This window comes from Scomber scombrus, chromosome 21 (assembly GCF_963691925.1).
Source record: "Scomber scombrus chromosome 21, fScoSco1.1, whole genome shotgun sequence".
Lineage (NCBI taxonomy): Eukaryota > Metazoa > Chordata > Actinopteri > Scombriformes > Scombridae > Scomber > Scomber scombrus.
Window position 1 is genome coordinate 21089489 of NC_084990.1, and position 14720 is coordinate 21104208.

Below are 14720 nucleotides of genomic sequence, written 5' to 3' on the forward strand. Positions count from 1 at the left end.
TGCTGTGTTGAAGAATCAAAGCATCGAAGTGTCAAACCCTGATGTGAAATGTCACACAGGCTAAAATCTGACAAATGTGAAGAGTTGAGATGAAACTTTGGTGTGAAACAAAATGACTAAAAATAAATAAATAACCCTGCACACAGGCTCTGTGCTGTTTGCCATTTCTGCTGAAGGGAAATCTGAATCTCACACTGTGGGTGTGTATTTATACCACTGGCAGAAATTAAATTACAAGAAGATGTTTCAGTATATAATTAATACATTAAAGGGATGTATTAGTAGTGTCAGAAATAGCATTAAAAGCTAGCACAAAAAGAGAAATACACAGTTAACATATAACCTAAACTTCAGATATATTGTATGTATATTATATGACCATTTAGTTTTTGTTTGGAGAGATCGCTTTATTAACATGTAAAAAAGAAAAAGTGTCATCTATGTTTTATATAATCAAGCTTTTTTTGTATTTTTATACTTGAAGAGGATTCATAAGCATGTAACACATTGATTCTGTAAATTATTATTTTTCTGTTTTGAAGATTTTTTTTTTTTTTTTTTTTTTCTGCTAACCATGACCACACTTTGTTGTAGAAATCACAGAGACCAAGGGTGCATTTGGAGAAGGGGGTGAGATACTCCAGATGGATGTAATGGACTGAACAGTGTAGTACCACCACTTTATTTAAAAAAAAAAAAAAACAACAGCAAACAAAAAAGCACATACCCTCCTTCCTCTAAAAGGATCACCTCACTGATAGGACGCCCCATTTTGTAGCTGTTTTCCTCTATTATAACCAACAGTGTCCGTACACTCCACAGATTATACAGTTTAAACTCTATTGATGGTTTCTTGATGAATGTGTGATTGTTCAAACCATTTGTGGATGTTCAAATCATGTATATAAACCCAGATAATATATTACAAAATTGATTTGATGTGGATTTTTTTTTTTTTTTTTCAAACAGGAAAAAATAATCCAAAATGGCATGCATACTGTATACATTCCTGAAAATCTGCACGCTGGGTCAACAGAGGTCTCATTTTATTGTCAAATAATTCTGTGTATACTTGTGAGTGTATGATAGAATAAACAAATTGTACAGTAACATAGATTTTTGTATTATGTTCAAAATGGGTAGGTAAAAGCCCCTTTTACTGTCAGAATAAAGAAAAAAAGATTATTATAACTACTGAGAAAGATATTTGAATGATATTGTATATCAACTAAATACTGTTTCTCCAGTCTGAGAGTGATGCTTGCTGTGTGGGGTAAGTGTTGTTTGTGACTCGTGAAGAAGAATGAATAACCTACTACAAAGTCAGTATAACTAAAGACCAAGTTAACAGTGCAAAACAACACGCAACTTTGTGTATGGAAAGTAAAAGTTACCGCTTCATGTGAGAAAAATCAACCAAACGATAAAGGTTGCTGCTTTTGTACGTTCCTGTTGTGTTTTTGTGACAATAAAAGTGACCCTCTTATACATGACGGCTGTAAGCGCCTCCTCTGTTCATGAGTCAGTTGCTTAAGTACATTTTCTTCTCTGAATGTTATATTTTTTTGTTGCTAACTTTACTTCAAAAACCTGTCATGAATTCCTCTTTTCAACTTGATGATGGGATATGATCATTAGAATAATTAACATCTCCTAAATGAATATAAAAGCCTGATTACACTGGCATTTAAAATGGTGAGATTCTGCAGCAAATCAATTAATTTCGATGGATTTATTGCGATCAGGGACGAAGTAAATGCAACATTTTCACAGCATGTTGCACTTTTGTGATACTATAACAAATGAAATTGTAAGCCTTCTTTGCAGAGCTGAAGAGTTCACAATGGTGGAAGCTATCATTGTTGTGTAAGCTGTGTAATTACTCTGTCCAGTTTTATTTTACCTCCTCTGCTGGAGAATTAACTGCTCCACAAAAGAGACGCGTTGGAGACGTGGTTTGCAGTTATGAGACGAGAAGTGTCAAGAAATTATGAAAAATTATGTTTATTATTCTTTGAAGCCGAAGTGAATATATTCATATAACTTTGTTCTGTTGGATCAACAGTCAAAAACCTGAAGATGTTGACTTTACGTTCATGGAAAACCAGGAAAATTTGCAGATATTCTCATATGAATACCTTTTTCTTTTATTTTTTACTACTAAAACAACCAATCGGTTATAATAATAATAATGCATTTATTCATAGGCGCCTTTCAAAGCACTCAAGGACACCTTATACGACACATAAAAACAACAGTGCATCAAACATCATCATTAAATCAGCAACATTGAAGTAGAATATTAAGTTACAGTAGTACAATAGTACAGAAGATGAACTGAAAGTGATATTGTTAGTTAATGTCAGTAAAGTAAAAGTTATCAAAAATTTCAATTAACTACTGGATTAATTATCAAATCTTATTCTGGTATGACATAGCACAGAAAAACAATTAACAACAATTTATGCAATTTAGTGTAGCTGTAGTGCTTTTTTTTAGGTGTCACACCAAAATACTCACAACAATAATATATAAAAGAACATTTGCACATCTGACATACTGACAGAATATTAATTTCTTTAAATTTTAGTTTAACTTTTCATTATAATTGCTTTAAAACAATGAGAATAATGCTGCATATGGAAAGGCTGACTGAACATGACATATACTGATAGGCTTGGTTATTATATATACAGTAAGTCACAGATGACATGTATGACAGGCTTTGACCAACATATTTCATTTCCTGAGAACATTCTTTGTATATGCACATGTGAGAGCTCTTAAATCTCTCATATGTGCCATTTTAAAATAATTAATCCAGTGGTTCTTGTATGAGACCCATTATGTTTATTGGATGTGTGAGAAAGAATTGCTCTCCACATGGAAGCAGCCAGCATGAATGTATGAGGGTTTACAACACTTAAGAGTTGAATTGAGAAAATGTTTTAGCCTGTGGGTTTGACACTAGAGAAAGCAGCGATGCCTTCTAACCCTCTTTAATGAATCAGGAATGTATCATCATTTAATATTGAGTGCAACAGTTTTAATCATGTTGACTCTAAAGACCTCCCCATGGACAAATAAATGTCACAGATTAGTTTGAACCCGGCAATGCCTGAAACTAACCAAATGTATGCTCAATTAGATTCAAACGGTGGTGTGATGAGGTCGGGCAACATTCATTTAGACGAGATGAAAGTTTATTGATTCATGAGGAGAAGCGGAGTCGTTGCATTAGCAGAGAGGAGAGCGGGAGAAAGGTAACATGAATAAATGCAGACGTTTCCCTGCAGATAACGAGGACTCACTAAATGGTTTGATGAAATTTATGTCAATCATATATGAGCGGCCTTCACAGTCCGCATATCTCAACCCAAACAAACACCTGTGGGAGATTTCTCCACCGCTATCATTAAAACACCAAATGAAGGAATATCTTTTGGAGTTCGTCCTTCAACACTAAAAAAATTTAACTTTACAGGAAAAGTTCTACTTTCCATTACACAATTCCTGTGGATTTACAGATATGTGAAGTAATTTAAAGTTTTACCCTTAATGTTACAGGTAATTAATCATAATTTCAGTTTACATGATTAGTTTTTTATTGCAATTTGTTGCATTTGTATGGTTTCAAATGTAATTTTACATAAAATGTGAGTTAATATTTTACAGATTTTACCTGGTCATGGTCATGATAATGAAGAAATGGATGTTAAATTACAGAAATTATTAATGATACATTTATATACAATATATATATACAATATGAATACATATATACAAATACATAATACATTTAAAATGTAAATAATCCATTAATACATTTATATAATCAAACTATGAGTATAAATATTAAACAGATAGAGTTAGATAAAGACATAACTCCTCGTAATATTCTGAACAGGTTGACCTGTCGTATCTTGTTTATGTAATGAGTGAGCTGGTCAGCTATCTGAATTTCAGACAGACTCAGGCTAGCTGTTTATTTCCCCCCAGTTTTTATGCTAAGCTAAGATAATGGTCTTTTCCAGCTCTGCACTCAACACAAAGACATGATCATGTGGTACTGATCTTCTCATCTTTCTCTTGAAAATTCAACATGTGTATTTTCCAAAGAAAACAAGTATGGTGTTAGTGTATTATAATTAGCCTTTATTCAAAGCTAGTTTGCATTACTATAACTTGCAGCATAGTTGTTGTATTTATGCTTGCAGCTCAGTCATCAGTAACAATTGGTTGCCGGTTGACTTTGAGGGTTTTTAGTGTTCCTAACCGTTAATTAAGAAGTCTGATACCTGTTGTATTTTGCACACGAACCTAATTAAGTCTATACATAATGTATGAATATCTGTACACTTAAATATGCAGAAATGTTATATGCAGCAAGAAGTCAAAGTGCAGATGTCTATCATTTAAATTTAAAGGACCAGTGTGTAAGATTTAGTAACATCAAGTGGTGAGATGCTATTAAATTTTACACACTGCACCTTTGAATAATCTTACATCAAATGTTCCCAATTTATAAACCTGCTCATATACTACAAGAATATGTTTAAATCATGCTCCAGGATGAAGATGAGATGAGGACATGTGGACAGATCGTTGTAATGATGAGCGAACTACAAGCAGACATCAGCAGCTCTATAATTAATTGAGGTTTGGATCACCGTGGAAATGGACACTAATGAGTGTTAAAGTGCTCCTTCGTTTACCTCTGGGGGATAAGCCAGAGGCTAAAGGTGATCCACGACTGAATCAGAGCTTTAAAGGAAGAGTGTTAGTTGTTATGCCGAGTGGATCTCAGTTCGACCCTTAGCCTCTCCTCTGCTCTGAAGCTCTGTTACCTTTTATTAGCAGATTGCTCAACTTCCTTAAAGCTGAATTGATTGTTTTTTGGCCACTAGGGGGCAGAGAAACATCACAACCACAAACTGTGACTCTATGGGGCAGAAACCTCATATCTCCATATTTCATTATTGTACTTTTGTTTCATAAATCAGTGCTATCGGTTACCCTTTTACATCTGTTAGTGGGATTTACAAACATTTAACCACTGAAAAGTATTTAAAAAAAGAACTTGGGACTAAATCTCACTTCTGTATTAGATCCATTGGATATTTTCCATTTCCTTAAAGTAACGGTTTTGGACCCGATGGTGACAGTATAAAGATGAACGTAGTGATGAGTGACGTCAACCAATAGTTTGGACTCATAGTTGCAGAAAAGGCCCACTAGTTCACTTTTAGAGAGCTAAAAGTAGATGGGCCGATTGAGACCATCATGACTTGTTAAAAAAAATAAATGAATTAGTATTTCTAAAGAGAAGTTGAGGCTTTCTGAATGAGAATCAGCCGGGGTTTTTAGTAGCAGTCACCACTTCTGCAATGACTTCAGCCTCAAGCTGTGGTAGCTGACGCACAGCCTCCATATCACAGAGTTATAAAAATTGAATAAAGTGATAATAAACATCCAGCACACTCAGAGTTACATCATATACAGTATAAATATAGTAGAGAACTAACAGGGTCCTTTACCATAAAATCTAAATGTTTTTAAGCAACATTTAACCCTCTTAACATCACTATAGTTTGTCTTTATTGGTCAAATCAAGCACTGACAAAGTAAATCCCCTTGTTTACCACCCAATCAGGATCTCACTTTGGTTAGTTACTAGGTAGAAAAGTCCCACTTCTATCATGTCAGGGAGCTCTGTGACTTGTGGTCTCTGTGTAAACTTAAATAACTAAAGTCCTTGCCATCACTGTACAACCAGACAAACCTAAAATCAATAGTGATGTTAAAGCTAATCAATCATGTAACACCTTAAAGAAAGAGGGTTGGTTTATCAAGTAAATAGCAACAATTAAAGCCAGTTGGAAGACGTTTCAGAGGCTGTTTGAACTGATGGAAGTAGAGACATTCATTAGTTTATTGTAACCGATGCCAGCTTGTCTTTGTCTTTTCGAGGTGTGACGATCCTGCCTTCTCTGCTTGTGCCTCTCTGTTTCCTTTGTTCCTTTGTAGGGAAGCAGTCAGAGTGGTTTTAGGGAGGATGAGCCACATCTGAATCGGATCATCCTGACTACTGTGTAAGAGGGTTGAACATGTCCTGCCACTCTTTTCCTCATCTTATCCCTGCAGACACCTGCTCTAGGTTTGGTTCAGTTATGCTGTCTTAAGTTTATCTTTACGCCTTTCTTTCACACCTTACGACACACACGCACAAACACACACACACACACACACACACACACACACACACACACACACACACACACACACACACACACACACACACACACACACACACACAGACACACAGACTGTGTCTAGACGTCTGTTGACCTTAAACTCTGTTTCCCCTGTGAGTTACTTCCTGTTTCCCCTGTGAGTTACTTCCTGTTTCCCCTGTGAGTTACTTCCTACGGTGTGTTCTTTGCTGCCCATGTGGCCTGAGTTATTTAGTGGTTTAGTTGGCCAATAAAGGGCCCGTTTTCCAGGACTGTCTGCTTTTTGGGTCCACCCGTTACACTACCGTGACAAACATATTTATCACTTCATGTATATTTACACCACTGCCCCATAGTGAAATAAACAACCTATATCTTATTCAAATCAAATGGCACGTTCATTTTTATTTATTTTGGCTTTATAAAATATGTTTGTAATGATGTCTCCTGTTTGTTGTGGTTAAAGAGAGCAGAGGTTTAAAGATACTATCAGCCCACAAATCATGTATTATTAATCCAAAAGTCACAGTTTGCCCCTGATGTGTTTTATGTTGTAAATATGTTGTTGCTTTATATTCGATATATAACAAGAACAGTTTCTGCACGTCATTTGCTGTGAAAGTCCTGCTCTCCATGACGCCTGTGGTTTTGGCATTTTGGCAAGTACAGTACAAATTTAACAATGTGAGTAAAGAGCAGGTGGAAGTGCCTTAAATGGCTTAAATCAGGTACTTTCCCAGTTGTGATTCCAATACAAATCAGGTCATTTTATACATTTTACTTTTTCCCCTCAGGGCACCTAGAAGTGAAACTGAGGTTTAGAGTAAGAAGCCTCGCCTCTCCCATGCTCCACTTCCTGCTCTTTGCCCACCAAACATATAAACCTCAGACTCTACAGATGGCACAGGTTACAACGACTTCTGTGTGAACCTCAACCATCTACAGAGAAAGTAAGACCAAAGCCATTCAGACAAGTGGAACAGACGACAGAGTACAAAGTAAGTATAAATGAAACTCTGCTGCAACAAGTTCAAACAGCAACTTAACTTACTTTTAGCAAACTAAGAATCTATTTGATATTGTGTTTTTCATGATATGATCTTTTACTACTGTAAGATTATTGCATTATACTCTCACTTGCAAGACAAGACGGTAATATTACAGCAGCTTGTCGTTGCCTCACTGCTACAGGTTCACACAGAAACAGATTTTAATATCATCTGTATGAAGAAACTTGTTACGGCAAAGAGAGCAGACTTAGTTAAAGGAAACGAATCCTGCAGTCTTTACTTTGGATTGCAACATACACAAATTAGAGCTACAGGTGGCTGCAGGTAAGAATTTAATGCAGCAACACCCATTTCAAAACCTGCTCTACTGCAAATTATATGGAGTCTCAAGTGTGCCAAAAATGTATAGACCTTTTAGAGCTGCAACAATAAGTTGATTAAGTTTAGTTGCTAACTATAAAATGAATCAAAACCTCTTAAATGTGAATAGACTTTTATAGTATTCAATTCTGATGCATGAATACACAAAAGTCAAACCCCATTTTTTATACTATTTATGGTTTGTATTTTTTATGGTCTGTATTTTTTTAGTAGCAGCCATTCATTCAGAGCTTTTAATTGTTTGTGCACCATTCCTGAGCTGGAGTTTACTGTTGTAGTTGAATTATTTTATGGTACGTCTATACCATGTTGTGTTCGTGCCAAAAATGAAAACTCACAGTTTTGTAACTTCTGGGAAAGAGGAGCCGTTTATTCTGCACAGAAAAAGAAAGTTGACAAAACCAACCCAAATAAATGATTTATAGGCAAAGTTACATTATGCCAAATCATATCACCGGTTACAGATGTTTCCTGTTTTTAGCCCTTATCTTATTCTGGCTTATCAAATCTCGCTCTTTAAACTATCCTCGATTTCCTGCATTCCCAGGTTACGCCTGCATATCATGCTCTAAGGTGTATTTCTGCACATACTTTGTTCCTTAACTTTTCAGCAGAATTTAACCTTTGCAACACCATACTGTTCACTTTCTTAACACTGTATCAGAGCTGTATAAATGCCAACCCAATATTATCCTATTCCCATTGCTTCACACACATTCAACTGGCAAATCATTACATATGAATCAAATTAAATTAATATGTTTAAATTACCTTTTTAAAATAGTAAAAGTTATTCCAATGAAACTCTTTAGCCTCCATACATTTTAAGCTACTGTTTTTTTAACTTCTTCAATATAAAAGTGACAAATAGGGGATGTACAATGTTTTATTTAATGTACATTTATTACATTTTTGACCTAATATCTCTAACATATGGCAGAATGTCCTCAGCATGTTTTAAATCCTTTGTTGTTCATTCACAGGAGGAAAAATAAGAACCTGTGTTTGGAGCTTCTCTGTTGATTCATAGATCCCAAGCTGCTTCAAACTCTTCAGTGCTCAACTTTCAAGCAGACTTCTTTCGAAGAAAAAAACTAAAAATGGAGTCAACATCTATCATCCAGCTCTACGATCAATGTTCAAAGAGCTCCACAACGGCAGATGTTCAAGTTCATGAAATGGACAAAGACACTAACTCCACGGCACTCCAGGTTCTGTCCAGTTTGGTTGGAGGAGTGCTTGGTTTAGCTTGTGGAACTGTTACTGGTGGCATGTTTGGGGCCTTGGGGACAGTTGCTGCGGCAACCTTTGCCATAATTTGCGAAGATATTAATGCAGTTGGTGCAACTGTCGGATTTGTTGGTGGTACATTCGGTGGCGCAGTTGGGGGCGGATTTTCTGGCACAGTTGGTGGTACAGTATGTGCTGCAGCTACAGCGGCAGGATATTCATGTAAAGGTGTAGTCAGTCAAGTAATATGGTTCAGCATGGGCTTTGCAAGTGGTGGTGCAATCGGAAGTATATTTGGTGGGAAAGTTGGAGCAGCAGGTGGTGCAATGGGTGCTGCCTATGGTGCAATGTTCGCTACAGGACTTGCAGTTAATATAACTGAAAGCATAGTTCCTGTATTCAGCAACACCAAAGATTCAAAAGAGCAGAAAAAGGAGATGAAGAAAGCGGAGAAAGATTTCCATAAAATGATCCTACCGCTGGTGGAAGAGCTGAAAACAGCAATGACTCTGGCGTCTGTGACTGTGATGGAGACAAAGATCAACGAGTCTACCAGAGAGCTGACAAACTATGTGTCCCGAACTGAAGAGGCAGCGACGCAAGACATACAAGTCACTCAGGAACCGGAGAAGATGAGAGCAGAAGTGGGAGAACTTTTGGTTTCATTGAGGAAACATTGAGACGTCGTAATGTGGACGAAACTGCTGATACCTCAGAACCGCTAAAAAGAGGACTTACAGTACTTGTACTTTCACAACATTAAAGGAATACTTTGACATTCTGGGAAATACGCTTATTTGTTTCCTGCCCGGAGAATGACATTTATGTGTCAAATCAGTGCTCAAATAGTTTGGCACATAACATCCCATTGATGTTTTTACACTTCCCCTTTTGTATGACTAAAGAAACGATATACTACGTGTAAACTACGGAGCTTTAGGGGTGATTGTAGGTGGATTTTGTTACTGTTTGAAAGAACCAGGCTAGCTGTTTCCTCCTGTTTCTAGTATTTATCCTAAAATAAGCCAACTGTAAGAATGTGTTACATATGAGAGTATTCCTTTAAATGTTGAAATGTTTCTTAAATAATACATAAACATTTACAGGACGGGTAGTAATCATTTAATTAGGTGGATGCTAATGAGGATATTTGATTGATAGTTACTCCAGTATATTTTAATATCATTTGCATAAGTTGATTACCATTAATACTTTTGTTTTTCTATGTAAAACTTCCTTTCTTTACATTTATGAATTGTATTCATTTGATGTCAAATCAGAGAAAAGCAACATTTTAATTGTTAATTATCTTCCTTTAATTGTTATTTTTTATAATCGGTGAGTCAAACCAGTTAACTGTAATAATCAAATCTGGTTCTGGTCTGTTTTATTATTAAATGTGTTGTAGATCATTATCTGCATGCGTGAGATTATTTGCTGGGCAGAAAAACGGTTTAACTATTTATTGTATTACTTTGTGTGTGATCTCTTTAGATGTGCTATTTTTTTTATATTGTTATCTCAAGATCAAAAATAAAGTTTCTCATTATCTCATCTTAACAGGAAACGCAACTTTGTGGGTCTTTATCCAAACTCATTTACATTTGGTGGTAATTTGGGGTTCAGTGTGTAGTTTAGGGCTCTACAGAGGAATAAGGAATTGAACTCAGCTGTAATCGCTGACCTGACTTCAAGAGAAAATGAGTCAGTTATGTTGAGATATCAAGAAAATCTTCTCATAGTCTCAAGATCTCAAGGAAGAATAATTGATTGACGGTTTTTTTTAAGTGTTTTTCAGTACAGGACAGATAACTTGATAAACTGTTAGGACACAGGGCCACAGTAGATGCTCTCTTAATGATAATTAAATAAAAAACTAATAAAATGTTCTAGGTTCAAAAACAACTAACACAGTAGATCTACACTGTTCTTAGTGTTTTGATTATCAGTCCAGTGTGAAATAAAATGAAACTTTTACATATTCTTTATTGTAGTTTTCTTTAATATTATTTGCAAATGATCGATTGTCAGTTAATGTCAGAAAATTGTGTAAAATCCACATTTTTCACATAACATTGTTTTAATGAAGTACTTTGACCAACAGTCTAAAACCACAAAATAGTCTCTTAACTATAATATATGAAAAAAAGAAAAAAAGCAGCAAAATATCACATTTAATAAGCTATAACCACTGAATGTTTGGTGTGTGTGTGTGTGTGTGTGTGTGTGTGTGTGTGTGTGTGTGTTTTTCAAGACTAGTCGGTTTACACATAGGAATTTCCAAGGATACAAACCTGCTTAGCAATAATCCTGTTCCTGATATTGAACAAACCCTTGACGAAAAGTATAATTAGTAGCAACATGAGAACCATATTTTCACTATCGATTGTTGGTAAAATGCCAGAAAATGGTGTAAAGTTCAGTTTAATGTCTCTTAACTATAATATATGACTAAGAAAAGAAGCAAACTATCACATGTAAGAAGCTATGATCAGTCATTTTTGGGCTTTTTCACTTGAAATTGAGTGAAATGATTGACGTTCATAATAGTTCTCCTTTTTAATCATTTGTGATAACTTTCAAGTCAGATTAGAGTAGCTGGGGGAAGATATGTTTAGTACAAACTGATGAAGCAAATACTCAGCGTCCAGAGTTTAACAGTAAGCGGTTGAATAAACCAGAGTAATTGGCCACATAAGAGCAGCTCGCAGGAGAAAATCTCAAGAGGCCTTCTGTCTTCTGTTGTTTTATTTTTTTTCATCATTGATCGATCTGCGGAGAGCAAAGGTCGAGAGTAGAGAAGCACACACTGTTTTCCTGCCACATTATCTAACAGCTACTCTGCCTGAAGATGAGAGCATCACAGCAAACCTTTTATATTCTGTGTGTGCTTTCAGAAAGACTTCCTCTCCTCCTCTGCATCTGTTACACTCCATTTAATCATCTGCTACAGATTTAACGTTATGAAAGCGTCGTATAGCTTCACTGCTGCAGTTCTAGTGTCTGTCGCTTGTTAAAGGCGCGTGTGCTCGACTGCATCTGTTGTCTTTCATTTGAAGAAAAATTTAAATTTATGCTCCTTTCAACAAACCGTAGCATCTGGTAAACAGTTTCAGACACTCAGTGAAATTAACTTTAAAACTGGAAGTTGCTGCAACAGATGGCTGTTTAAAGCACAGACAGGAGAATATCACAGAAAATACAGCAAGTCAAACTTCAACAGGCCAACGCTGCACATTTTTCTATACTCCGTTTCTTTTAGTGTGACTCTGCATTAGCCAAAATCTGCCGGTGTGTAGTTAATGTAAACTATATTAGGCCCACTATAGGATTTATTTTCTAAGAACAGGAAGAAGATCAAATGTTGTTTTGTTGAGAATAAGGCAACAGTTAAATCATAAAGTTGTAATATTATGTAAAAAAGTTAAATTAAGAATTAATTCTTGAAGTAAAGAAAAAAAAGTTACACATTATGGTAAAAGTAAGATTTAACATCTTAAGAAAATATGGGCAATTTTATTTAAAAATATGCAATTGTGATAAAAAAAAAAGTCATTTTACAAGAAAAATTAGTTTTAATTTTAAGTTAAGATGTAATATTTTAAGGATAAAGTCATTTTACACGTTAAAAAAAATTGATAATGAATGTTTATTCAGTTATCCATTTTTCTTTCAATCAATAAAATCAACTAATCAGCAGTTCCTTGATTTAACGATAAACCAACTAGTTTAAACGAGATACGTTCATCTTGAGAAATAACAAGGAAAGGAAAAATAAAAACAAAAACCTGAGAAAATATTTGTCATGTTGGCAGCAATAAACTTCCTCATGATACAGAGGTTTGATAATCTCACATCTTTCTAACTCCACATCCTGAAGTTTTCAAATTCTTCAACCCCAAGTGATAAGTGAAGTTCTAGAAATGTTTAATTTTGATGAAAAAAGTTATGTTGTAGGATAAAGCCATTATTTTATGAGATAAATGTAAATGTTCAGAAGTGTATCAAGTTTTTTGTTATTACAAGATATTGTTCTTGTTTCAATGATACTTTTCATGTTATAATAAGATTATAATAATAGAATAATTACCATAATGTTCAGCTTTTATAAGGAATTTGTAACAATACTTTTTCCTGTTTTACATGTTTTATACAAAACTTATCTCATTAAAACAAACTTCTCTTTATAACATGATGGGTCGGTGAGTTGATTTCAATATGTTGCTGAAACAAGAAAAACTCTTTTAGTCTAAATTGACCAAAAGAGTGAAAATTACAACGTTCTTGGGATCAGATAGAGGCGGCAGTGTGATGCAGTCAGTCACCTTTAACTCTCTTCTTTTGAAGCATACTGAGGCCTTTATACTTTATACTCTGCAAAAAAACACTTAATCAAGAATGGTATAAAATGCTTTATTTGTTGAAATGCAGAAGCAAAGTAGAAGTTACTCATTCGTACACTTCAGTATTAAAAATAATTTAAATATATTACAAATTTTTGTAATTGTTGAGAGCTACTAAAAGAGAAAGATGGACAGAGGCAATTAATGTTCTATTTAAAATGTAACCAATTAAAAATCACGTCTGCAGCATTTTTTAAGAAAACTATCAAAATGATTTATGCGCTGTGTGTGTGTGTGTGTGTGTGTGTGTGTGTGTGTGTGTGTGTGTGTGTGTGTGTGTGTGTGTGTGTCAGGGTTTCTTTTAATGCCTCTGAAGAGTCATTTTTAGCACAGACCCTGATGTCTGAGCAGCATTCAATGAAGAGCTCTTGTTTCATATTATCTGAATGGCTCACTCGTCCGTGTAATCATTTTAATTAGCTCATGACATCCAGTGTCATTAGCATCAAGTACAGCTAATATTAACTCTCTTAAACATTTTCTTAGTCAAATCACAGAACATTCCTGAAATCATCCAGGTTGTCTTTTCACAAAGGTCTTACTGTAATAAAATAGTGTGTGAATATTGCATTATGTATGAAATGATGCAAATGTTTAGTGTTACAGATGTGAACAGAACATGTTTGTGCTGCTGATCTCTCTCTCTCTCTCTCTCTCTCTCTCACTCCCTCTCACTCTCTCTCTCTCTCTCTCTCTCTCTCTCTCTCTCTCTCTCCCTCTCACTCTCTCTCTCTCTCTCTCTCTCTCTCTTTCGGGGGAAACATGCAACTTTCACCTCTGCATTCTTGAACATGCAGGAGAGAGAAGAAGATTGTGGCCAACGTTAGTTATAAATCTGATCTTTTGTGCGTGTGTAGCTGTAGCGTTCAGTCCGCAGTCTTTAGTGTGTTTTTCAGAGGGAGATGTCTGAGGAGACGTGGAGTTGTTGTCCTGGTTTCCACTTGGTGCTCCGCCGGCCGCTCTCCGCCCGTCTGTAGGGCTGATTCCTCAAGTCTGAAGAGGAGGAACAAGCAAAGTAAGGAAGTACACAAAGACACTTCTGGTAAGCATTTGATTAAAAAAGTTCCTTCATTTGAACATCAGATCAAAATCTCTGCAGGTACAGTACCTAATCGTTGTCCCTACTGTATGTAAAGTAGTTTATAAACTGGAGACATTGTTTATTTAAAAGGATCTAAACTGATACAACAGAACCAGAGATGTTATCTTTATGCCATGCATTCTTCCTTATCATAACATGACACCATGGCATCCACGATGCAACTCAACAGCTCAAACTTTGGTTGTGTTACTGTATGCTCATAGTGGTTTATACAGTACTGCTGCTATCTGACAAAAACACTAATAACATTAAGTGATATCGCAAAACTTTCTTGACACTTTACAAAACTAAAATTTCATCTCTTGAGGCACTGAGTGGATCATTTTTTTGACTGATTAATAGGTTTGTCTATAAGATGTCT

At 35.4% G+C, this 14720-nt stretch overlaps 1 protein-coding gene across 1 annotated transcript in view; it reads right to left on the reverse strand.

Moving 5' to 3' along the window:
- Positions 1 to 14149: 14149 nt before the first annotated feature.
- fmnl1b (formin-like 1b) overlaps positions 14150 to 14720 on the reverse strand; it is a 31164-nt gene continuing 30593 nt past the window's right edge. The window contains exon 27 of the mRNA XM_062442267.1: positions 14150 to 14250. Within this exon, the coding sequence (XP_062298251.1) occupies positions 14150 to 14250 (101 nt within the window). The remainder of the gene's footprint in view (positions 14251 to 14720) is intronic.